Source organism: Cavia porcellus, unplaced genomic scaffold (assembly GCF_034190915.1).
Source record: "Cavia porcellus strain 051 isolate PalLab524CR breed Dunkin Hartley unplaced genomic scaffold, mCavPor4.1 scaffold_10, whole genome shotgun sequence".
Classification (NCBI taxonomy): Eukaryota; Metazoa; Chordata; class Mammalia; order Rodentia; family Caviidae; genus Cavia; species Cavia porcellus.
In genome coordinates, this window is record NW_026947493.1 from 7,263,281 (window position 1) to 7,286,758 (window position 23,478).

General features: G+C 56.9%; 1 protein-coding gene across 1 annotated transcript; it reads right to left on the reverse strand.

Moving 5' to 3' along the window:
- Positions 1-2,613: 2,613 nt before the first annotated feature.
- On the reverse strand, positions 2,614-22,921 carry Rbpms2 (RNA binding protein, mRNA processing factor 2). Its single transcript, XM_063256959.1, has 8 exons — positions 22,631-22,921; positions 9,473-9,550; positions 9,066-9,104; positions 8,191-8,253; positions 7,786-7,936; positions 7,275-7,420; positions 3,663-3,732; positions 2,614-3,289 (listed from the first exon to the last, which is right to left on the reverse strand). The coding sequence occupies exons 1-7, from the start codon at positions 22,712-22,714 to the stop codon at positions 3,673-3,675; spliced, it is 621 nt and encodes a 206-aa protein (XP_063113029.1). The 5' UTR covers positions 22,715-22,921; the 3' UTR covers positions 2,614-3,289; positions 3,663-3,672.
- Between the last annotated feature and the right edge of the window lie 557 nt (positions 22,922-23,478).

Below are 23,478 nucleotides of genomic sequence, written 5' to 3' on the forward strand. Positions count from 1 at the left end.
TGACAGAGAATCATTTCATTGCATAGGGAAGCAGATGGCTTGAGAATTGAGCCTTCGCATCCGAGGGGGCCTCTCTGACTTCAGGGTCGAAGGCTGCAGGAGGCGGACAGGAAGGCCCTTCCACATAGTTGGTGAACAGGTTTGAAAACTAAAGTGATTTATGAATGATTTTCATTCTTACCACATGAGAACCCAGAAATCCTGGGTTTGATAGGGGCTGTAGTTTATCTAGTGCCTAAGCACCTGGGATATCTTTTTGTTTCTGCAGGGATCCAACTCAGGACCTTGAGCTCGTCAGGCAGGGAAGCTAAATCCGGGCCCTAGCACCTGGGATTTTAATGTGTTCTCTAAGATTCCTAGGGCCTGCTGTCTCTTCTCTACTCTCTTCCAGGTAAAATACGAGATTAAAACCTTTTCATGCCCACAGACCCACTAAAGAAACAGTCAAGAGGGGCATCAGCTGGAATCAACTCCATCTGCTGGTAAAGATGAGAAAAATACAAAGAGGTGTAAGATAATCACAGAAGACTCAGTGAGAGCCAGGCATGAGAGCACATGGTAGATCCCGGCCCTCTGGGAGGCTGAGGCAGGAGCACTGCAAGTTCAAGCTCAACCTGGAAAACTTTGTAACTTATTGAGACCCTGTGTCCAAAACATAATCAATCAATCAATAAATGAATAGGGGCTGGGATACAACTCACTGTGAAAGCTCTGGGTTAAATCCCCAGTACCAAAACAAAGAAAGAATGAAAGAAAGAAAGAAAGAAAGAAAGAAAGAAAGAAAGAAAGAAAGAAAGAAAGAAAGAAAGAAAGAAACTAACTCAGAGAGCTGTGTACTATGCATTAAGCACTATCTTGTGCTATTGAGGCCAGGGATTTAGCTTAGCAGCAAATAACCTGCCTGGTAAGCACAAGGTCATGAGTTCAATCCCCACTATCAAAAAACAAACAAACAAACCATCTTGTGCTATCATTAAACCTCATCAGACCTGGAAAGAGTCACAAAAAAATATACTCACATGAGGAGGGAATGCAATGGGGCTCTTTCACAGCGGGCTGCAGTGGAGCTGTCAGCTCCGAGACACTGACTCTTAGGTGCCAGCTGTGTGGTCAGAGGCTTCTCTTTATCCCCTGACCAGAAGCAGGACCCTGGGAGTTAAAAGATGTGAGTGTAGCACATGACAGGCCCTATCCTCCCGACGCTGAAGCAGCCACTGTCCACTCTGCTTCACAGCTCACCCCTTACCTAGGCGTCTGCAGCCCTTCGCACCCTTGGGGGACCTGTCCAGAAGGAGCTTCAGGGAGGCCTGCCCTGGAGGGGGCATTGATGCCCTGCTCCTGGCTCTGCGGGACCTTAGAGGACATGTGTCATAGTCCCTCAAGATCTGCAGACCCCGCAGCCTGAGGGCTCACCCTGCCAGGCATGGAGTCCCAGCACATGACCTGGGACCCAGGAACCCGCCCTCCTTGTCATAGCCCTGAAAATCATAGGCTAGGCAGCAGCACCCCAAGAAAGGTACCTGGGGGCAAAGGGCACCACCTTTGTGGCAGGGAAGGTGTGGCCTCTGGGTCTCTCGCACAGCCTGTCAATGAGTGTGAGTAACAGGAACATAGACATGTGTACAGAAGGCCTCTTCTGCCTCAGGAGCTTTCACTGCTCAGGGAAGGTTCTGACCCAAAGAACCTAGGCATCCCCAATGCTCAGTCTCCAAGAAGCAGCCCTTGCTGGAGATAGCAGGCGACAGACGCCAGGAAGCCCCTTCGCTGAGGGAGGCCATCAGCTTCAGGCCCTCAAGGACTCTCGTGCACTCCCTCCACCTCCTCCTCCATCTGCTCAGGCAACTCAAGACAGGACGCAGGCCCCTGGGACACCCAGGCGCAGAGCCACTGAATTATGGAGCAGCTCTCCAGTGCCTCCAGAAAGGCCTGGGCTAAATAATTCATGGCCATGGGAAGCCCCAGTGGTTCCCACACCACAGAAGTAGGTCAGGCGTGCACAGTGCTGGCCAAATAGCAGAGCGAGGTAAGGGGACAGGTCAGGGGCTTTGGTCCCCGTAAACCCCATTTGGCACCCAAGCTCTTCCTGCCTGCCCCCCTCCACAGTCACCCCAAGCCAGCAGCTGCCTGCATGGTCACCAAGGCAGGACCAGGATGCAGATGGGGCCAGATGAGGCATGGAGAAGAACGCCAGCGTCACCGGTGGGGTGCAGCTGGAGCAGTGACAGAGGTCAGCCACAGCCACCATAGCTTTGCTCAAGGCAGGGCTGGCATGGAATCCAGCAAGGGGCAGGCTCTGGTGCTGCCCAGCCCTCCTGTCCCTGGCACAGGGTATCAAGTGGCTCCTGGGCAGACATGGGTGGGAAATGTGAAGGGTAAAGCCGAGCCCCATCCCCCCTTATGAGGGAACCAGGACCACACAGGGCACAGGGAAGAATCGGGGAGGATGTGGGCATCCTGAACGCTGCCCTGGGCAGCCCAGGCTCTAAGTGCTGCCCAGCTCCAGGGATCTTCTCCCCCCACCCGCAAGTACCCCCTCAGGACGGGCACTGAGCCCCTCCCTGGACCCCTGCAGCAGCACCCAGGGAGGCAGAAGCAGAAGCCGTGGATCGGCCGTCGCTTTGGAGTTTTTATTTCACATTCTCACAGGATCAGCAAGTACAGCCACCTCATCCCCCAATTCCAAACGGCAAGAGGGTGGCGGTCACAATAAAAGGTAAAGCACGGAACGCTTATAACACAAAATAAAATTGCACAACTTTTCCTTCATTTTCTTACACTGCGCCTGACATGAGGCTCACAGCCGCCGCCTCCAGCTGAGTGTTAAACAGATTTGATGGGGCAAACGAGGTCTGCTTAATAATTCAATGATACACACATGAAAAGTCCTTTACGAGGCATAAATATTCTCCTACACAGGGTACAAAAATACTTTCCATGTTTTGGTTTCGAGGTTTGGAAGAAAGAGTGAAGAGCGGTGGGGTGGGGCAGCAGGCCATGGCGAGGTGACCGCGGTGAGGTGGCTGTCACGGCAGAGGTTGTCCCCAGGATGACTTGGGGATGCAGTGAAAAGCAACGCTGGTCAGGGCTGGTGGGGGCTGTGCAGCCTGACGTGCGGGTGCCCTGGGCCCCCAGAAGCAGATGGGGATGGGTAGGGGTGGTCCAGGTGCCAGGGCCAGTGCTCGGCGACAGTGTGAACACAAAGTACACTCACACAGACATGCAGCTGAGTGTCTCCATTCGTGCCAGAAAACATACAAAAAACTAAACACCTCGCTTTCCTGTGGGGCAGCTACAGAAAAAAGCAAATTAGGGTGAACGTTTTGGGTTGAGGAAGAGGGAAGGGACACAGGAAGCTGTCCACCAGCGACAGCTGTCAGGGTCAGTCTCTGGAAGGAGTGGAGCAGGGAGATTTGGGACCCTGTGCTGGCCCCACCCACAGTCCCCATGTTGTCTGCTCCCTGGACAAGACCTGGACGGGGCAAGAGAGGCTGCTGTGAGCAGAGCCAGGGACAGGTGTGGCCTGGGGCCTGGCAGGGTCCCAGGGGTGAGAGAAACATGGTGGGGGGGGAGTCCCCTCCAGGGCACCCTAGCAGAGGGAGGCCCAAGAACACAGAAGCCAACATCCTGGACCCCTATGGTCTGGCCTCAGGGCTGGCACTTACTGTGGCAGCGCTAGCAGAGCTGGTGGTATTTCCACCCCTGCTGGGTGTCGGAGGATGGGAACCAGCGCATCTGTAAGAGAAGCCCACATCAAGAGCCTGGTGTGGCCAGCTTGTCACTGATGGCCAACCTGGCTGGGCCCTTGCTCCCCTTACAGACCCGCTCCTTCACCCTGAAAATGGAAGCATCACCAGCCCCAGCGCCTCTGCAGCACAGAGGTCACCCAGATGTTAAAGCTACCAGCTGGGGGAAACATGGCAGCTGGGCACAGCCATGCCAACAAATCTGCCTTCTCCCCTCTGCTCATAGAACAGGAAAGGCCACTGATCAGGAGAACAAGCCTAATAAAACTGTGCACCTCTTCTGGGGGGGGGGGGTGTCTCGGCATCCTCTTCCAGCTCTGGGGAGACCCAGCTGATGTTTCCGCTTCTTCCCTGGGCCTTGGCACCCCACCCGCTAGTGAGCCCTGGCAGCCCTAGGCCGTCTTCACCCATGCCTGGCAGCACTGGCCAGAGGAAGATAAGGAAAAACCTTCTCTTCTACCCCTGTGGGCACCAGGCCAAGGTGCAGGGAAGGCAGCCTGGCCCGATCACACCCAGCGGGGTGGCCCAGGGTTGGGGCAGGGCACCTTGAATCCCAGTGGGGATATAGGAAAAGGAGGGGTGTTTAGAGCTGGGCAGCCAGACACCCCTCCCTCCCCGATTGGCTGCCTGTGACCTCTGCCCCTTGGGGAGCAGAGAGGACACCAAGCAGCATCAGAGCAGCGCCAGCCCCTCTATGAGAACTCATGTGCCTGTCGTCCCCACACAGTGCCAGGTGCTGCGTGACATCGGGCCAACATGCCCTTCCAGGAGCAGCAGGAAGGCAGAGGCCAACACGCTCAGCCTGCACCCCTGTCCACAGTAGGACCACCCAGGGTCCCTAACCCATGCCAACCCCCCCCCCCACGCCCTCCATGGCTGAGCACAGGGCACTGTGTCACCAGAATGCAGCCAGCCCCAGGCATCCAGGACCACCCTTCACTGAGCCTCACTACACAGAAGGGGCTGCAGGAACTCCTGCAAGGACAGCTCCGGGGAGGGCTTCACTCCATCATCCTCATCGGTCCTCTCTACCAGAGAAGCCTGGGGCTGGGTGCAGCTCAAGGAGACCTGGTGAGTCCTGTGCCCCCCAGGAGCAGTGCAGTGAGGGCACCAGCTCCAGCAGGGGACCTGTGGGAGACTCCGGCTGCGCAGAGACTTAGGCAGCTCCCCCAGGGGAGTCACTAGGACCCAGCCACTCCCCAGCTCCTTGGTGCAGCCACCCTGCCCCTTGGAGGCTGCCAGGAGCCCAAGATCTTGGGAAGCAGCCTAATCCCTCCCCAGACCTCCTCTTCTGGTCTCAGAGAGAAGCGGAGCCCCAGCCCAGAGGCAGGGCCTGCACATCAGGGCCCAGTGTCCTCCCAGGGCTCCAAGCTGTCCTTGAAAGAAAAGGCCCCGAGGAGCAGGCACACAGGCTGCTTCTGAACAAGCAGAGAGGGTACAGCCTCAGGGCATCGGCCCCCCTCAGGACTGACTGTCCCAGAGTTACCCAACAAGTGGGCAAAGGAAGGAATCTACAGGGGAAATCCGGGCTGGCCCCACAGACACGCGGCCTCACGCCTCAGGTCAGAGCCAACACTTACTCAAGCTGGCAGTGCTGCACCTGAACCTTGTAACAGGCCTGACAATGATCGGAAAGACACAGGGGGTTGTGGCAAAGTGGTCACTGCACTGACATCTGTCCTGAAACTATCTGCTGGGTGTGGTGGCTCACACCTCTAATCCGGGCAGGCCACTCGGGAGGCTGAGGCAGGAGAACTGCTTAAATTCAAGGCCCGCTTGGGCTACATAGCAAGATCCTTCCTCAAAAAAGGTCAATTGTATACAGTGTGTTCTGCGCAGGCCTAGGTCACACTGAGCTCCCCTCACACACAGCACAGAGACTTTAACAAAGCTGCATGTGCAGCGCCCCAGCCACCCTGCAAGCAGTTGTCACCTCACTGAACTCTCAGAGGCAGAGTAGCCGGTGCTCCCCACCCCCGCACTGTTACACTGTTCCACAGGATTGTGTGACCTCAGGCCTTACGTGAGCAGTGGAACCGATCTATGGGGGAGCCGTGCTGACAACCGCTGGTCTTCAGATGGACACAGAAAACAAAAATCCACCCATGAGGGGACAGCAGTCTCTTCTCCAGGCAGCAAGCTGACCAGGGCCAAGAGGGGACCAAACTCCATGCTGCCGCACAGCTGGCTCTGCACCCCAGAGCTGGGAGTCCCTGCTCAGGCCAAGCTGCTGGCTGGGTAATTGAGGGGCTCAGGTTCCCACCCCTGCCTGGCCCGAGTTCTTCTGCTGCTCCCCTCCCGCCCCCGTTCAGGACCATCAGCTTAGATGCACACACTCGTTCCCCTGTGTCTCACTTTCCCTCATCCCTCACTGAGGTGCTTGGCCTCGTCTCCAGCTGTGCTGCTAGGGTGGAGGGCAGGGACAGGGTCCTCAGACAGAGGACAGAAACACTGACTCCGGCCTCGACACCTCCTCAATGCTGTGCAGATGGAAGCCCAGTGAAGCACCATGGCAGAAATAGTGATGTCATTGCCTCCCCAAAACACCACTGTTCTTTGGGGGTGGCCTCTGCTGCCCCCCCAGCCACAGGCTTCCAGTCCCAGAGAAGACAGAGACCCCCACAAGTGTGACAGGAAGCCTCGCACAGCAGCAGTAACAGCGGACTCAAGTCATTTTCCTGGGCTGGCACTGACCCTGGTCCCGCTTCCCCTACCCACCCACAGGGGCAAGGGGAGGCTGGGCTGGGGAATGGGCAGGGTTGACAGGAGGGCACAGGGTTGTGTGAGTAGTGTGCAGCCCTGGAAGGACAACAGTGTGTACCCCAGCCAGAGCCCACAAACTCACTGTCCCTGGCTCCTGGCCCTGCTGTAGGCCAGGGTCTCAGGGACTGGGGCACAGCCTTGGATGGATCCTCTAGCTTTCTGGGGATGCATCCGGGGAACAGCTCCAGCCAAGATGGTGCTGTGCAGAAGGATCCCTGTGGGGATGCAGCCTGCCAAGGCGGTGGCCCTTGGGCCTCAGCTTCACACCTTGCAGCCACACAAGCTTGATGTCTTGAAGACCCCCACCCCCACCCTCTTTCTCTTCCTATATGGCCAGGGACCTGCTGCTACTGCTAGGCATCTGCACTGGCCCACCCTTCTGCCTTCCAGCTGTGGAAAGTGTCTAGACTTCCTAGGAACAGGAGTGCACGCTCAGTAAGTTCTCAGGACCCTCAGGCACTGTTCCTGAGGGTTCCCAAGGTATCATCTAACTCTCCCCACAACTAAGGAGGGGCCTGCCCCTCTTCTAATCTTCCAGATGAGCAAAACTCTTAAGCACAGAGGCCTTAAAAGCTTGAAAAGCTCACAAAGACAGGAAGAGGAAGAGGCAGGTGTGCTGGCCTTGCTGTGTTACACCAGCCTCTCAGTGCCCACGTACTCTGTCCATCGGATCCTGAGCTCCAAGGGCATAACACAGCTCCCCAGGGCCTGGTGGTCAAGAAGGACAAAGCCCCAGTAGCCAGAGCTCCCGCACCTCTAGGGGCTCACCTGAGCATGCAGGGTGGCAGCCGCAGTGGCAGCCGAGTAGCTGAAGGCTGTGTGAGAGATGGCAGGCATCAGCTCCGTGCTGTACAGAGGGTAAGGGGTCCAGGCCTCTGGGGACGCAGGGATCAGAGCAGCACCCATCATGTCATCTATAGTGGGATATGACAGCCTCCAGGGTCAGATGCTGGCCTTCCCTAACCTCCTTCTGAACATCACCAGGGTCCCAGGGCCACGGTAGAACCAGACTCCCCTGCCCCCACCCCACGGGGACCCTGGAGCAGGGGGGAAGCCACGTGGACACAGCCAGTACATTGAGGACCCTGACTCAAGATACACTCCCCGTCTCCAGAGAGTGAAATCAGTAGTGAGGAGGCAGGGCAGCCCTGCAAGACAGCAAGGCAGCTGCAGTCTTGGAGAGGGCCAGCTGCAGCCCTAGGAGCTCTGGAAAGGGCACCAGGAGGCCTGACGCCCCAACCAGGATGGGCAGGAGGCCCCTGCTCGGAGCACCACTCACAGGGGTCTCTCGTGATGAAATGCGCTCCCAGGGCTGGGTGAATGCTGCTGGGGTTTGGCGTCGCCAGCAGCTTGCTCTTGGCCATCTTGGTGTTGGCTTTTGCAAATTCTAGCCTCAGAGTCTGTGGGTTCTCGGGATCAAATCGAATGCCCTGTGCAGGAAGGGAAGAAAGAGAAAGCCCCATGCTGTCAGCCTCGGTAGACACCAGAAACCAGCTTGTACACAACTTGGGAACACCACTCAGACATAGTCACATCTGTCACCAGGGGGCCTGCCAAGGACTCTGGCCTGGGAGTTAAAACCCATCTACGGCCCCCCTTCCTTGGATATGGAGTGGCCGAGGACAAGGGTCTGCAGAGGACAGACAGGGACACTGCTGACGGAATAGTGGCTCTGCCTACTCACGTTCAGTGCGTTCTTGGCCACTTCTGCACCTGCCCGGCTGTCAAAGATCACAAAACCAACAGGCTAGTAGGAGAAAAAAAGAACACCCTGGCGTCTCTCTCGGCAGGTAGCCCCGCAAACAAAAAAAAAGACCAGACGCCTAACATGCATGAACTTGGGTTCCAGCCCCAGACCTCAAAGAGAGAAAGGGAGAAGAAAAAGGCCCACCACCTAACTGGAGGCAACACTGGGCTGCTGACGAGAAGGGCGTCTGCACTGCAGCGCTGGGCGCACCCCCAACAGCCTTGCCCTCACCCCAAGCCGGTGGATGCTGGGCAGCACCACCAACAGAGTCACTCAGTCTCTAACACCATGCTTTCAGGAAAAGCCCTTTGAGTTTCTTTTTCGTTTTTTTAAAATGGTGCCAGGGATCAAACTCACAACGTTGTACTTGCTAGGCAGGTGCTTAGGCTGATATTTTATTTGTGGAAACAGTCTCACTATGTATTCTAGACCAGAGCCTTGAACTAAGGCTCAATGATCATCCTGCCTCAGCCTCCCAAGTGCTGAGGTTACAGGAATGCACCATCATACCCAGCCCTGAATTCATCTGGCCAGCAATCAGTGGACACTCTAGATAACCTGAAGGCTCAGGACCCAGCCTCCTACATTAGGGGCCAGGGAATGGTTCCCCAAGTGCCTAGAGCCAAACAGAAAGCTTTGAACCAGCCTGGTCAGCAGAATGGTATAAACACAGGGATTAGGAGGGTGCCCTTTTGTCATCCCAGGACAGACAGGAGCAGGATCCCCACCATCACAGGTCTTACCTAGGTAAAACCCTAATCCTAACCCCAGGCCCTAGTCTAAGCTCAGACAAACCCCAGGGGAGCAAGTACCTGTCTTGAGGTGAGCTTGATGAGGGACCCTTCGTATCCCTGTAAAGAGAGGTGGCCAGTCACAAGCCCCACCCCCAGGTCCCACGCTGATGCCCCTCGGCTGTCCTGTGTCATGCAGTCCAGCTCACGGCGACTGTCACTTCATGCCTAGCGCCCTGGTGCTCTGCTGACTCACATTGGAGGGCCAGTGACCCTGCCTCCCACATCCTCCTCTGCAAATAGAAAAGGCAACCAGGCCTCTGGGGGCGGGGGGTGGCATTTGCAGATAAGGAGCAGGCTTCAAGGAGCTCCAGAGAGGAGCTGAGCATAGACCCAGCATGGGCCAGGCCCAGGTTAGCCGCCTCTCTGTCCACGCCAGCTCCACCCAGGCCATGGCTCTGCCTCAAGGGTGGCTGGGGCCCACTCACCTTGAACGGCCGGAAGAGCAGGTAGAGCTCTCTGGGTTTGATGTCCATGGGGAGCCCACTGACAAACAGCGTCCGCACCTGGGGCAGAGACCGAAGTGGTCAGGTCAAGGTGAGAGAGCCCCACTCTGCTCCCTGCTCCTCAAAACATCGCACACAAGGACGTCAGGATTCTTCAGGAGATGCCTGGCAGGCGTCTGTTCGGGCAACGTACATCCCACACCTCCCAAGGTCCAGGAATGGTTTCAGCAGAGGCCCACGCTCATCTCTCTTACTGGGTGACAGGCTCTGAACTGGCAAGAAATGTCTTAGCTTTATTTTCTTTTGGGTACGGGAATCGAACTCACTGCCTCATGCTTGCTGGGCAGGTCCTGTACCATTGAGCTTTATCCCTCACACGTGTTAGATTCTTGCCTCTAGGCCCAGCTCTAGGCCCAGAGCTGAAACTACAGGTTTACTAAGATAGATAAGGCATCACAAATGGAAAAGTTACTTATGCTGGGTTCTAAAGGATGAGCAAGAACTCCGCAGCTTCAAATGAGGCAGATGATGCTGGCTAAGCCTCGGGCTGTAAGTCCGTGGCAAAGCCAAACCTGACCTCCAGAGGTTAAACCAGCTGCTACTGTGACCTGGGGACCATGGAGTGGAGTGTCTAGTTTAGATCAGTTAAAAAACACAACTCAAAACTGGCTTTTTTTCTTCTTTTTTTTGATACCAGGCATCAAACTCATGACCCTGCACTTGCCAGGGAAGAGCTTGTGCTGCTGAGCTAAATCCCCGGCCCAAAATTGGTTTCTTGAACTGTGAAAAGCTGGAGTAACAGGCAGGCCTTAAGTAAGTGCAGGTCTCTGTAACACCCCAGTGTGGACTCAGAAGACAGCTCAGCTGCCCACCCCACCTCAGGGCCACATTCTCTCCACAGGGATCAAAGATCCCACGCCAGGAACTCAGGCAACAGCCTCCGTGGGACTCAGGTTTGCAGCAGGGCCCCAGAGCAATGTGGCAAAGTCACACATACATAGACACACACACACACACACACACACACACACACACACTCACACGCACACGCACACAGGAATAAAGGAAACAGCCCAATGATGGCTTCTAGTTCCCACATCACCACCTCACCTCCACCCGAGTGACTCCTGGCCAGGGCAAGGACAAATGTCTTCCCTCACGTGGGATTTTGGCAAGCATATTTGGCAAGGTCACTGGTCACTTAGGGTGCATCCCTCCACCCCTCTGGCTCCACTCTTTCCTTGCCAGCTGAGTCAGTGACCAGGCCTACTACGGAGCAGGCAGGAGGGCCCAGCTTACATGGGACCTCCACTTCCCAGCCCCAGGTCACAGCCCCTGGTGCCCTTCTGCCGCCTGCTGTCAGCGCTGGAAAGGCGCTGGGTTCAGGGACTGGGATCTGGGGCCGCTCTGCACTCAGGGCAGCTCCGGGTTCCCCAGCAAGGTGGACTAAGCATGCATACTGCCCACTGCGGGGACCTACCCAGCCGTCACCACCCTAACCCCCCACCCCGGGGGCTACAGCACCGTATGGTGGGCAAGAACCCTGTGCAGCTCCTCATCCCCCTCCCACAGGGGCCACTCAGCTTGGCCAGGCTAATTTTAAAACCTCCCTCAACAGCTCCTCCCTAGCAGACCTCCCGAGGGTCCCCAAAATAGCAGCTTCTTGGCACAGGGCTCCCACCCTGTCCATACCCAAGATGCCAGTTCCCAGCACCCTCTCTGGGCTGTATGGCCCTACTCCCCTGGTTTCCACCTCTCAGGTCCTAACATCCCCCAAAAGCCAGCCTGTCCTGTCCCTGGCTTTCTGGGGACACAGGCAGTCATAGGCCCTGTGCACAGGTATGCCAGGGGTAGGCTGAGTCAGGTCAATCTGGTCTGAGTTTGATCCTCAGTTCTTGTTTCAGGCCATATGAGCCAAGGACACACACAAGGCCCCTTAGACCGAGACCACAGGCCCAGGAAAGCCTGCCAAGTAGTCAAGGGGACACGGTGTTGTCATCAAGGAGTGGAGCCAGGTAGACTCCCCTGTCAAGGGGACTCCGCTGCCCAGCAATCCGCCTAGCAGACCCTTGGGCAAGGCTGGGTGACAGACATTTCCCTCCTGCAGCATTGGCTTCAGATGACAGCAAAGCAGACGGGTGATGAAGGCAAAGAACAGAAATTGCAGAGCAGAGGTGAGGTAACTACGAGCTCACAGGCTGATCAGCGTTGGGGTCCTGCAGTCTTCCTGCCCCTCAAATGCCCTCCGTGGGGAAGGGCACCCCAGTCCCTCCAGCTCTTCAAGCCCCTTTTCCTCGCTGAGATCCTGTCCACTTGGCTGCCCCTGCCTGTACTTGCACCCACCCTAACCACACGAAGCCTAGGGCAAGATCGAAGTTGGAAAGGGGTGGCTGGGAGCAGAGTGGCACTGGTGGCCCAGCCTCCCCCCAAGCCCAAGTTGCACCTCACTTCACATAGTGGCTCTGAGGTTCGAAGGACACCTGCTCACCCTTGGACTCCAAGCAACCATGGTGCCCGTACAACCCTCTTGCTCTTAGGCGCTCCTAGACTCTCGGCTCTGTCCTTCCCAAGGGAGGCCCAGCTCAAGGGCACTCTGGAGATCGCCTAATGAAACCCCAGCTTCCATAGAGGAGGGGAAACGGAGGCTCAGAATAGGCGGCAACACACCCATGGCAGTCAGGACCCTCTGGGGACAGGCAGGTGCTTCTCCAAGGCCCACAGATTCACGCTGTGCCTCAGGGTGACCTGGCTGGATGCCAGCCAAAGCGACTCAGGTGTCAACAGCTGGCACAGCCCATGGTAGAAACTGACCAAAGGACCCGTGTCCTACCCATTCCACAGCTTATTCAGCAAAATCAACACACACCAAGTATACTATAAAGCCACACCTGCAATCCCTGCACTCTGGGAGGCCGAGGCAGGACTGCAAATTCAATCCCAGCCTGGGCAACTAGTGACTTAATGAGAGCCTGTATCAACAAGAACTAAAAAGGGGTGGGGAGGGACTGGGGGTTTAGCTCAGCGGCATAAGCGCCTGCCTTGAAAGCAGGCAGTTGTGAGTTCGATTCCCGGTACCGATAAAAAGGAAAAAGACAAAAAAAAAAAAAAAAAGGGGGTGGGGGAAGCAGCACTGTGTGTGGTCCCTTGTTTAATCTTCAGTGCTGCCTAAAGAAAAGTCTCCAGTACCCATTGAAAGGGTCAGGGGCTGTCTGCAGGCCCTACCTAGAAGGCACGGAGCTCTGCCATGAGCCCCTCACCCAGAAGCATCCATACCCCCAAGAGACCTTGCTGCCCTGGCTCCCTTGAAAGTGAGGGGCAAACACAGCCCTCTGAAGGCCCTCATCAGGCCTGGCAGGAGCTGTGGTGCAGCCCTGGGAGTTGGCTGATGTGAACCCACAGTGAGGACCCCAACCAGGTCTCATCCCCACAGGGGACCTCACAGGCGGGTCCACACCACAAGCTGCCACTGGCTGGCTCCTGCCCAGGTTGTCCCCAGCCTGACCCCCAGTGCAGGAGGGCAGGAGAGGGCAGCGAGTGTTACAGGAAGCAACAGCAGCTCTGTCTCCACTGGGGTTCTCAAAGCTGGGGCTGGGAAACTGCCCCTCCTGGTAGGAATGAGTTCATTTTTTCTTGGTGCCTCTACGGTTGAGCTGAGCTACCCTCCGGCCCCAAGAACAGGTTTAAAAGGGGCTTCTCCTTTGGGAGGCCGAGTGAGGAAGATCTTCACTCTGAACTCAGCCAGGCCAGGCCAACTTCAGCAGGTTCTACCTAAAAGTCATAGTAAAATTGGCTGAGGAAATGTAGCTCAGAGCAAAGGCCCCCAATTCAATCCTCAGTAGAGCAAATTTAAAAGCTAATTAATCCAGGGAAGCACGAGGTCATAAGTTTGATTCCTGGCACCAAAAAAAAAAAAAAAGTTCATTAATTAAAAGGAGACAGGGGACCCAGGTCGCCCCTAGCCACCCATCCCTTCCTTTTAAGTAAGAAGTCAACTGCCAGGATTAAGAGGCCACTTCCAGGTTTTCTTGTTTAGCGGAGCCTCTACAGGCCACAGCGTGTAAGAGGGGCTTTGAAAGCCCATCCACGCTGTGTTGGGGAATTATTCCTTCAATCCAACTCACCCTGGCTTAAAGAGCATCAGGAAAGACCAAACACACTTTCAGGAACAAGCTGTATCTTAGTTACTTTTCTTGTTGCTAAGACAAAATACCTGACACACAAAGTTAAAGGAGAAAAGCCTTACTGGGCTCACAGCGTGTGGGGGTCCAGTTCATGGCTGGCTCCAAGGCAGGGTGGGCAGAAAGAGCAAAACTGAGTGCCAAGCAAGCGACCCCTTCTTTCTGTCCCTAATGTCTGACCGACACTCCCCAACACTCAGGGTGAGCAGCACTCACGCCTGGGACAAGACAGCCTAAATGCTAACCAGTACTATGTCCAACTGGTCAGTGGACTGACTTCGTAATCACACTCCTGAGACCACTGTCACACACACCAGGTCCAGCTACCTCCAAAAAGCTCCGCCTACAACCACACGAGGTTTTGGGGGGACATCTAGACATAAGCCATGACAAGGTGCAAGCAACCCCCAAGGAATAAACCTAACAGCACCAAGTCAGAGGAATAAACAGGCTTCCAAACAAGGCCAGGGCCCTGAGGGTTATGGAGGGTGTTGGCACCACCAGAGTAGCCCACTCCTCTCCAAGAAGGGGCCAGGCGGTGGCTCAGCTGTGGACCTTCGGCCTGGCACCCCTTCCAAACCCATGCAGAGCCATGTGGCTAGCCAGGCCTGTGTGCCCTTCAGGGGAAGGACAAACCCATGCCTACAAGACATGACCTCCACACTGTGTCACACACTCCCTGAGTCCCCTCAGCTCCTCAAATACCAGTTTTCACCAGCCACGAAACAGCCAACCTTGCTTTAAAATCAGTCATGCGCCTGTGATCTCACATTCTAAGAGGCTAAGGCAAGAGGCTCATTCAGTTTAAGCCTAGCCCAGGCGATTTATGGACTTAGTGAGAGCCTCTCTCAAATTTAAAAAAAAAGGCTAGGGATATAGCTCAGTGTGAAGGCCTGGGTTCAAGCCCCAGTACCACAGCCAACAGCTGTCCACCCATGGTGGACACCATGAAAGCCTCTTACCTTTTAGCTCCGAGGGACAACTACGGTCAGCTTCAGATTCCCAAGCCTTAGGGATTGCCAAGACAGGACCCTGCAATCAAGGACACTATGACACAGAAGACAGACCTTCTTCCATCAAGGAGGCTGAAGCAGAACACCAGGGTTAGGGCTACTCTGCACCCACCAAGAGTCAGTACTCCAGGCTGACTCAGGCTTGCTGCAAATTCCCGCCAGGTGTGAAGAGTTGGGAAGCTCAATAGGTTTGTTCCAAGGATTAGAATCTGTTTTCTTTGGCAGCACAGGCGGGTGAGATGGTAATAGTGGTAGTGACCCAGGGCGCTGAACAAGCTACCCAATGCGTTCCCACCATGAGCTGTAACCCCAGACACCCCACCCCCACCCCTGTACAGGGTACTGGGGATCCAACCCAGGGCCCCTGCAGGCTAGACAAGTGCTCTACCCCACCAGTCCCAGCCCCCCCCCCACACACCCCAGCTTCCACTCTTTTGTCTAATTCTGTTTTGAGGTGCAGTCTTTCTCAGTTGCCCAAGGTGGCCTCAAATTTGTGAATTACAGTCAAGCGCCACCACACCCAGCACACGAGAGCTGTCCCTCACCATCTCCTGAGCTTGGTGTCCAGTCAGGGAAGGGAAAATGGCTTCACCAGCCCACACCTATCTGTACCAGCAAGGCCCTTCCCTGCCTGCCGGCTGCCCTGCAGGCTGCTGGGAGGAGCTGGCAGGAGCTTGCTGCAATCACCCAGACCCCAAGCCCTACCTAAGGGGGGGTGGAGGCCTTTCACGAGCCCGAGCCTTCTGCATCCTTCCCTACCCAACCCTCAGCACTGCCCTGCCTGCAGATGAGGCCCGGTGCTGGGAAAACCCTGGGTTCAGGTAAGGAAACCAGGGTAGGGCCCAGAAGCTTTCAGGGCCTCGGTGCCCAAATGCACGACCTCAGGCCTCGGCAGCTCCCTCAGCTGCTGCTGTCCTCAAGCCAGGTGAGTGGCATGTTAGAGGAGCTGACACCCCGCACTAAGGGTCCACACTCCTGCCCAGGGAGGGGGGCTTCGGTCTGCAGGCATGGGAGGGTTCACAGCTCTCCCAAGAGACGATGCCCCCATCACATTTAAGCAGCTCCCACCAGGAAAAGAGACCCTGTTGAGCACCAAGCCATGGGCCTCGGGCTCTGCAGTGGCTCCCAAGTCCCAGCCCTATCACCACCCACTGTAGGTGGCTGTGTGCCCGTCTCTCCTTGGCTTCCTTATAAGCAGGCTCACACTCCTGTAACCCCAGCATTCCTGGAGACTGAGATAAGAAGGCTTCAAGTCCGAGCCCTGTCTGGGTGACTTGGGGACCTCCTGAGACCCCATCTCAGTCAGTCAGTCAACTAGTCAGTCAATCAATGGATGGGGCTGGGGATACAACTCAGGGCAAAATCCCCAGTAAAGCAAACAGAGCAGGGCCAACTGGCCTGCCCCCTTATGCACTGATATTCTGAAAACGCCAGACAGAAGCAGATTTCATTTCAGGGAGAGACTCAGACCCCCCCCCCCAACTTCAGTGAGAGCTGCACTGGCCCCCCTTCTGCCCACAGGCAGGCAGGAAGTAGTGGGGACAGAGGAGCAGCAAGCAGGAGGTGGCAATGGGCTAGGGGTCGCCAGGTCTCTCCTGAGGCTGCCAAGGGGGCAGGACTGCTTCTCCTGAGCCCAGCACCCTCCCCTAGGAGAGACCAGCTCAGACTGGGACTTACAAGGCACTGAGCAAGGATGCAGAGGACATGGCTGGGGCTGCTCCCGATACAGCACCCCCATCCCAAAGATGGAACTTAGTCAGGCCAGGCCACCAGGCCCCTCTATGGCAGAGGCTGATGAAATGTGGCAAGAGCGGGAAGGGGCTCCTGCTCAGGAATGGAAGCTGCTGCTGGAATTTGCATTTTCCTCACAAACACTTCAAGATCCGGCATCCCAGGCTCCGCCTGCACAGAGCAGGGAACCAGCAGGCTCAGTGGTAGAGACGGACCCCCTTGTGCCCAGGCCTGGTTTATTTTTTTTTTTAATGCCAGTCAAATTTAGCAGTGGGGGGGTGGTATACCAACTTTAGTGACACTAATGTTAATAAGTTCTGATAACCCACTGCCATCGGACCAGCCCAGGCCTGGTTTATTAGAAGATAGAAGGTGCACAGCCAAAAGGGTCTCGCAGCCAGGTGTGGTGGAAGTGCACACCTGTGATCCCAGCACTCTGGGAGGCTGAGGCAGGAGGATCCTGTTTGGTTTTTTTTGTCTTTTTCCTTTTTATTGGTACCAGGGATCGAACTCACGACCGCCTGCTTGCAAGGTAGGTGCTTATGCCGCTGAGCTAAATCCCCAGCCCCGAGGATCCTGTTTTTGAGCCCAGCCTGGATGACTTAGCAGTTCAGCAAAGCCCTGCCTTGAGAATAAAGAATAAACAAAAGCAGGGAATGTAGCTCTGTACCAAGGCCCTGAAGGCCCTGACTTCAACTCCTGGTACCCAAAGAAAAAGTTTCAGGTCCTTTGCTGTACCCTTCCCTAACCTGTTTCTCCCTCCACTCCCAAATGAAAGCACAGGGCTCATAGTGGTGGGGGCATCGAGGCCTAGTACTCCAGCCTCTGCCAGGGGCCCAGGCAGGGCCAGATTCCCCAGCTGACTCCACCACCAGCCCTGTCTAGCAGGCCTCCCAGGTGATGCTGACCCTGGTGGTACAGGGTGGAGGTGGGAAGGTGCAGAGCAGGGAGGCCTCCCCAGGAGCCTGTTGTGTTTGTTCCTGCCTGCACCCATGTTGGGTTCCTACAACACAGGGCACAGGCTCTGCCCCACAGCCGTGCCAGAGACAAGAGGAGCAATCACATCAGTGGCAACCAGGTGGTGCCAGCACCCCACACTGTTTCAGGGCGACCTTGGGCCAGGCGTGTGGTCCTGGGGACAGCAGGAGGAAATCAGCCTCTACTGGCAGCACCCAAAGCCCAGGTCCTGGTCCTGTTGTTCACAGGGGTCCCCCAATCTCGCCTTGGAGTAGCAGCAGCACATTCAAACACCGTATAGGGTTTTACTTTATTTTTTTGGCCGTACTGTGAATTGAACCCCAGGTCTTTACACTGAGATGCACCAGTAACCCTTTCTAATTTTGAGGCAGAGGCTTGCTGAGTAACCCAGGTGAGGCTCAAACTTGCAATCCTCCTGCCTCAACCTCTGAAAACACTGATACTGTAGGCGTGTGCCACCACGCCCAGCTGGAGGGCATTGAGAAGCTGGCTCTCACCCTCCTCTGGCTGCCATCATCCTGAATATATGGCTTCGTGTGCTGAGAACACACAAGGTCAAAACCCATCCCGAGCAGGACCTACATTTCCTGTGCTGAACCAGAGTCAACAGGCTGCCCACAAGTGGGAAAGGTAACTAGGACCCCAGAGAAAGGTCTCCAGGGTGACAGGTGAGTCCTTTGAGAGCAAGCATCCTCCTCCTTACCACCACTTCCTCCTCCCTTCTGCACAACTGGGGACTGAACAGTTCTTTAACTTTGAGACGCGCTCTCACTAAGTTGCCCAGGTTTGGCCTGCACTTGGGATCCTCCTACCTCAGCCTCCTAGAGTGCTGAGATTACAGGCTTGGGCTACTACGCATAGCTCCGTTTTTTAGTGCTGTACTTTGTGACTCGTTAAATGCAGAAGCACTATTTCCTCAGTGGAGATACTCAAAGCAGCTGGGCATAGTGGTACCCACCTGTAATCCCACCTACTCTGAAAGCTGAGGCAGGAGAATCACATACTCAAGGTCAGCTCTGTGAGGCTCTCTCAAAAACAAAAGGGCAGGCTGGCACTGAGGGGGAGGGGCTTGCTTGAAATTCACAAGGCCCTGGGCTCCTGCCCCTCCAGGGGCAGCAAGAGCTGCCATAGGCAGCCCCCAGCTAGAGGCAACAAGGATAGAGGCCAGCCTGCAGAGAACTTGCCTAGCTCCAACCTTCCTGTGATGAAGTCAGGGTGCTTCTTGGGAAGCCATCAGTCCCAAGGAGGCATCCACAGCCAAACTCTGTACCCGTGCGCATCCCAGGGTCAGCCCTCAACACCTTGGGTTGCAGACACCTTTCCTGCCACCCCCGCCCAGTCTCCCCAACCCTAATGGAAGGGAGAAAGAATGGTGGTTGTAAGACATGCTCAGAGCTGACTCTTCACTGCCCCATCCAAGTTATTCATATTCCCTGGCATCTGTTTCCTCATTTATAGAAGGGCAATCCTAACGTAAGCACTTCCCATGCTGTCCTAAAGGGGCACCAACAGTATCTAGGGACTCACTGGTGACAGCACAAGGCCACTGTGGGCTGGGGACAGGAACCAGCACCCTCCCCCACCGGCCTGCCCCCCCTCCCCCGCTGCTGCTGTTTCTAACTGACCACTAGGCTGGCATAAAACTTCTGTACCTCGGAGGCTGGGGATTTAGCTCAGCGGCATAAGCCCCTGCCTTGCAAGCAGGCAGTCATGAGTTCGATCCCCGGTACCTATAAAAAAGGAAAAAAAAAACAAAAAAACTTCTGTACCTCTTAAAAATACACATCACCATTGGGTGTGGTGGCACACACTTCTAATTTCAGCACTTGGGAGGCTGAGGCAGGAGGATTGTTGTGAGTTCGAGACCAGCCTGAGCTACAAAGTGAGCTCAAGGCCAGCGTGAACTGCATAGGGAGACCCTGCTTCAAAAAAACAAGAAATAAAACCTTACACCACCACACCATCCTGTGCACGATGGTGATCATCTTCAATCCCACCCGAGGGAGACTGAGACAGGAATATCCTAAATGCAAGGCCAGCCTGGACTTCAAAATGAGACCTAGACTTTAAATAAAAGTTGAAAAACCAAAAACAACCTACACCACCTCAGTCCAAGAACGCAAATACCAACTTCCACAGGTGCCTCCTCATTAAAAAAGATCACCATAAGGGCTGGAAGTACAGTGCAGCAGTGAAGCACCTGCCTAGCCTTTGTAAGGTTTGGTCCCCAGCATGAGAGGGTGGGAGTGGGTGTGCAAGTCTGTAATTCTAGAATTCAGGAGGCTGAGGCAGGAGGATCACTGAGTTTGACAGCAGCCTGGACTACAAAGTGAGCTCAAGGCCAGCCTGAACTCATAGGAGAATCTGTCTCAAAAAGACAAAAGGTATTACTGTAACTTAGGCCAGGCATGAATCTCAAGTTCAAGGGTAGCCCTGGGTTCAGTCCCAGCACTAGCAGATGGAGACACTGCAGCGGAGGGATACTCTGTATTAGGAAAGTAAGGTCCCACTGTAAAAATAGCAGGGCTGCCTCTCCTGAGACACCAGAGGCCTCCAGAGAGAAACCCTGGCACAGGATACCCTGGGCCTAGGGGCTGGAGCACAGCACAGCAGGCCCCACTTCAGTAGGAGTAAGGCCTCTGATAAAAGGGACACACTTGGCCGCTCCCTTACATCCTCCCCTACTCCCCTCAGCTTCCAAGGGACATCAAAGCTTTTAATGCATCTCCTCCCCAAGTGGCAGGAAAATGTCCACGTCCCCTAACTTGGCCTAGCGTTGCCTTTGTTGCCTTCCCCTCCACACTCGGACCGGACCCTTGGCCTGCAGTTACCCAAATACCGCCTGGGGCTTCAGATACGCCCATCCCCACTTTGCCCGCCCATCTCCACTTAGCCCACCCCCACTTCACTCAGGCCACGCCTCCTCCTCCCAAGGGCTCTGCCCCCGACACCTGCCCCCTCCCCTACATCCAGGGATACAAAGTACCAGACGCTGACCCCCCCCCCCGCCTTATTTTATCTATTATGCTTCGGGACCACAACCTTTTCACCCATGTCCCTAATTCCCGGGTCCAGAAAGGAAATCTAATGCTTAGGCCATAGATGAAGCACGGGCACACAACACAGAGATTTTAGACAAGCTTCCCCACTGACAGCTCCCAGAATCCTAAAAAGGGCTCTCTTTCAGCGACCCAACCACCTTTAGGGCCGAGGACTGCCACGACACTAGGGTCTGCTGGCTTTCTAGCCTTGCTCCAGCATATCTCCAAGTCTTTGAAGAGCCAGCCTGGGCACACCCCCAGGGCCGCAAAACTCCTTCCCCTAGGGATTCCAGAACTGAAGACCCAGGGGGCACCTAAACCAAAGAGCCCGGTTCTGGCCCAACCCCCTAAAACAAGGTGAACCCCCCCCCCAGCTCCTGGAGCACCTCAGAGGCTGCGGGGAGGGGAGGGGGACCCACCATAGCTCTTACCAGACCAGAGCAGACACTGGGGCCCCAGATCCCAGGCCTGTGTCTGCTCAACACCAGCAGATGCTCCCCGCACCCACCCTTTCAGGCACCACTGCAAAGCCACCTCAGCCCCTAGAAAAACAGCAGGGACTCTGCTTTCATTAGTCCTGTTCCCTCTCTCAAAAGGGGAGTTAGAAAAAGTATCCGGGGATTAGCTCAGCGACACAGCATCTACCTGGCAAGCAAGAGGTTGTGAGTTTGACTCCCAGCATTAGAAAGAAAAAGAAACAGGAAAGCCCGGACAGGGTGGTGCAGGCCTGCAATCCCATCCCAGCTACTTGAGAGGCAGAGGCAGGAGAGCAAAAGTTTGAGGCCAAGCTGAGAAACTTGGTAAGACCCTGTGTCAAAGTTAAAAATAGTAAGAGGAAAAAAATGGGCCAAGGATGTAGCTCAGTGGGAAAGGCCCTGGCTTTGATCCCCAGTACTCCAAATAAAAACATTCTAAAAACTTTTAAAAGGATCAGGCTAAGGTATGTAGGGAAGTACTTCAGCTATACGACGATTGCACCCTCAGTACCAGAAGAAAAAAAAAAGCCAAAACCTCAAGACTTCGGCCAGACCACATGGTTATCTACCACCCAGAGCTGTGGGTCTGAGGGTCGGCCCTAGCCTTTCCCTTTACAGATGCAGTCAAGGTCCTTGCCCAGCTTCTCCAGAGACACTCCCCTCCCCCAGCCAGCCCACCCGAGTAGCAGAACAAGCAGGGACCCAAGCACATCAGTCACGCCGTCCCAATTATCAGGGGTGTCGGGATGGAGGGACCATCCCCCAAGGCCTGCAGGGTAGGCTGAGCTCACCAGGGCCCAAAGACTCGACCACTCCCGAGTCACGACCTCAGACCCTCTTTTCTCTCTCTGAACCCAGCCAGAGCTGTGTACTCTCCCCGTTACCCCTACCCCGCCCGGGATCAAGGATCCAGATCTAGACTCTGAAGATGCGGCGTTCTTAGGCTGCGGAGGCCGCAGGCTCCTCTATGACCCAGGCTGGGAGCTGGCGGCATGGGGGCCCAGCGGTGGGTGCCCCGACACCCTGCACCGAACCCAAAGCACAGAGATGGGGCGACGCCAGCCCCTCACGCAGGGCCCTGCGGTTGCCCCCACACCCAAAACCGCAGGAAGGGCACTCCACATGGATAACTGGGCCTTGGTTTCCTGGACAGGGGCAGGAAGGGTTGCTTGGCCCCGCAGTGACACAGCAGAGGCCCTTGGAGAACCGTGATGGGCTGCGCCCCGCCCCGGGCTCCAGCCCCACCCCGCCCGCCACCAGCTGCCACCCCGGCACACCCCCTTCCCGCACAAGGCACATGGTCGGCGGGTTAGACGGTGTGCGCTCTCTCCGCAGGGCTCCACCCCATCCAGCTCCGGGATCCCGACGCGGCTTCCAGAGGGGGGAAGAGAGGGGAAGAGGAGGAGGAGGAAGCAGGATCCGGGAGCTGAGCGGCTTCAGCCCCCTCCTTCCCCAGTCACATTAAGGCGGCGGCACCAACCCACCCACCTGCGCCCGGCGCGCGCCCGCCGTGAGACCTGGCCCGAGGGAGCCCAGGTGCGGGCGCCACAGAGCTCCAGGGCCCCGCAAGAGGGGTCGGGGCGAGGGCGTGAGCGGGGGAAGCGCCGCCGCCACCCCTGAGCAGTGCGTCCCGGTCGCGGCGGGCCCCGGGGTCCGAGCCGCGCGGAGTCTCGGCCGCAGCCGGCGCCTCCTGAGCCCGCGCACGCCCCACCGCGGGACCCACCTCGTCCTCGGGGCCACTGCCGTCCGGGCTCGCGCCGCTGCCGGTGACCGCGCCGGGCTCGCCGTCCGGCTTCAGGCCGCTCATGGTCTGGGACGCGAGACGCGGGTCGCTGGGCGAGGGCGTGTGGAGGGCGCAGGACCCGGGCCGCCTTTTCACTGCGCCCGGCCGGGGCGCCTGCGGCGGCGGAGGACGGGGCGGGGCGGACGCCAGAATCGGGCGCAGCTGGGCCCCTCCCTCCCGCGGCCGGCCCGCGCCCCCGGGCGGTGCAGCCAATCCCCGCGCCCCCGCTTCCCCGGCCCGGCCCGCGGCGAGTTTTTAAACTTTGATGAAGTCGCAGGGCCCACTTCCTTCAGGGGCCCCCCGAGGGGGCGCACGGCGAGGGGAGGGAGCGACTCCGGCTGGCCGCGCCGAGCGACCCCGAGAAACCGCGCCTCCGCCCGGCGTGGAGCGCGGCCCGAGCCGCCCGCTTCCCGCCCTTGCAGGGAGCGTGGGGAGGCGGGCACCAGCCTGCGCGCCGGCCGGGCGACGTCGCGTCCAAAGGTTCCGCGCCCCCTGCGGTGACCCCGAGCCTCGCTCCCTCGCCTCACCCCTGCGACGACCGGAGGGGTCCCGCCCCCAGCGGGGTCCCGAGCCTCGGTCCCGCTGTCTGGGACACCGTGCTTGGGGCCCCGGCGTGGCCCTGGCTCTCCCTCGTGTCGCCGCAGCCCACACGCCTTCTCACTGGTAGGTGCACCGAGGCCAAAGGCGGCCTGGCCTTCCTGGTGACCTTCACCTGGCCGATGGGGACCGAGCTGCTGCGGCCGGCCCGAGACACCCTCGTCCAGCATCCGCCGTCGCCGTCGCCGACG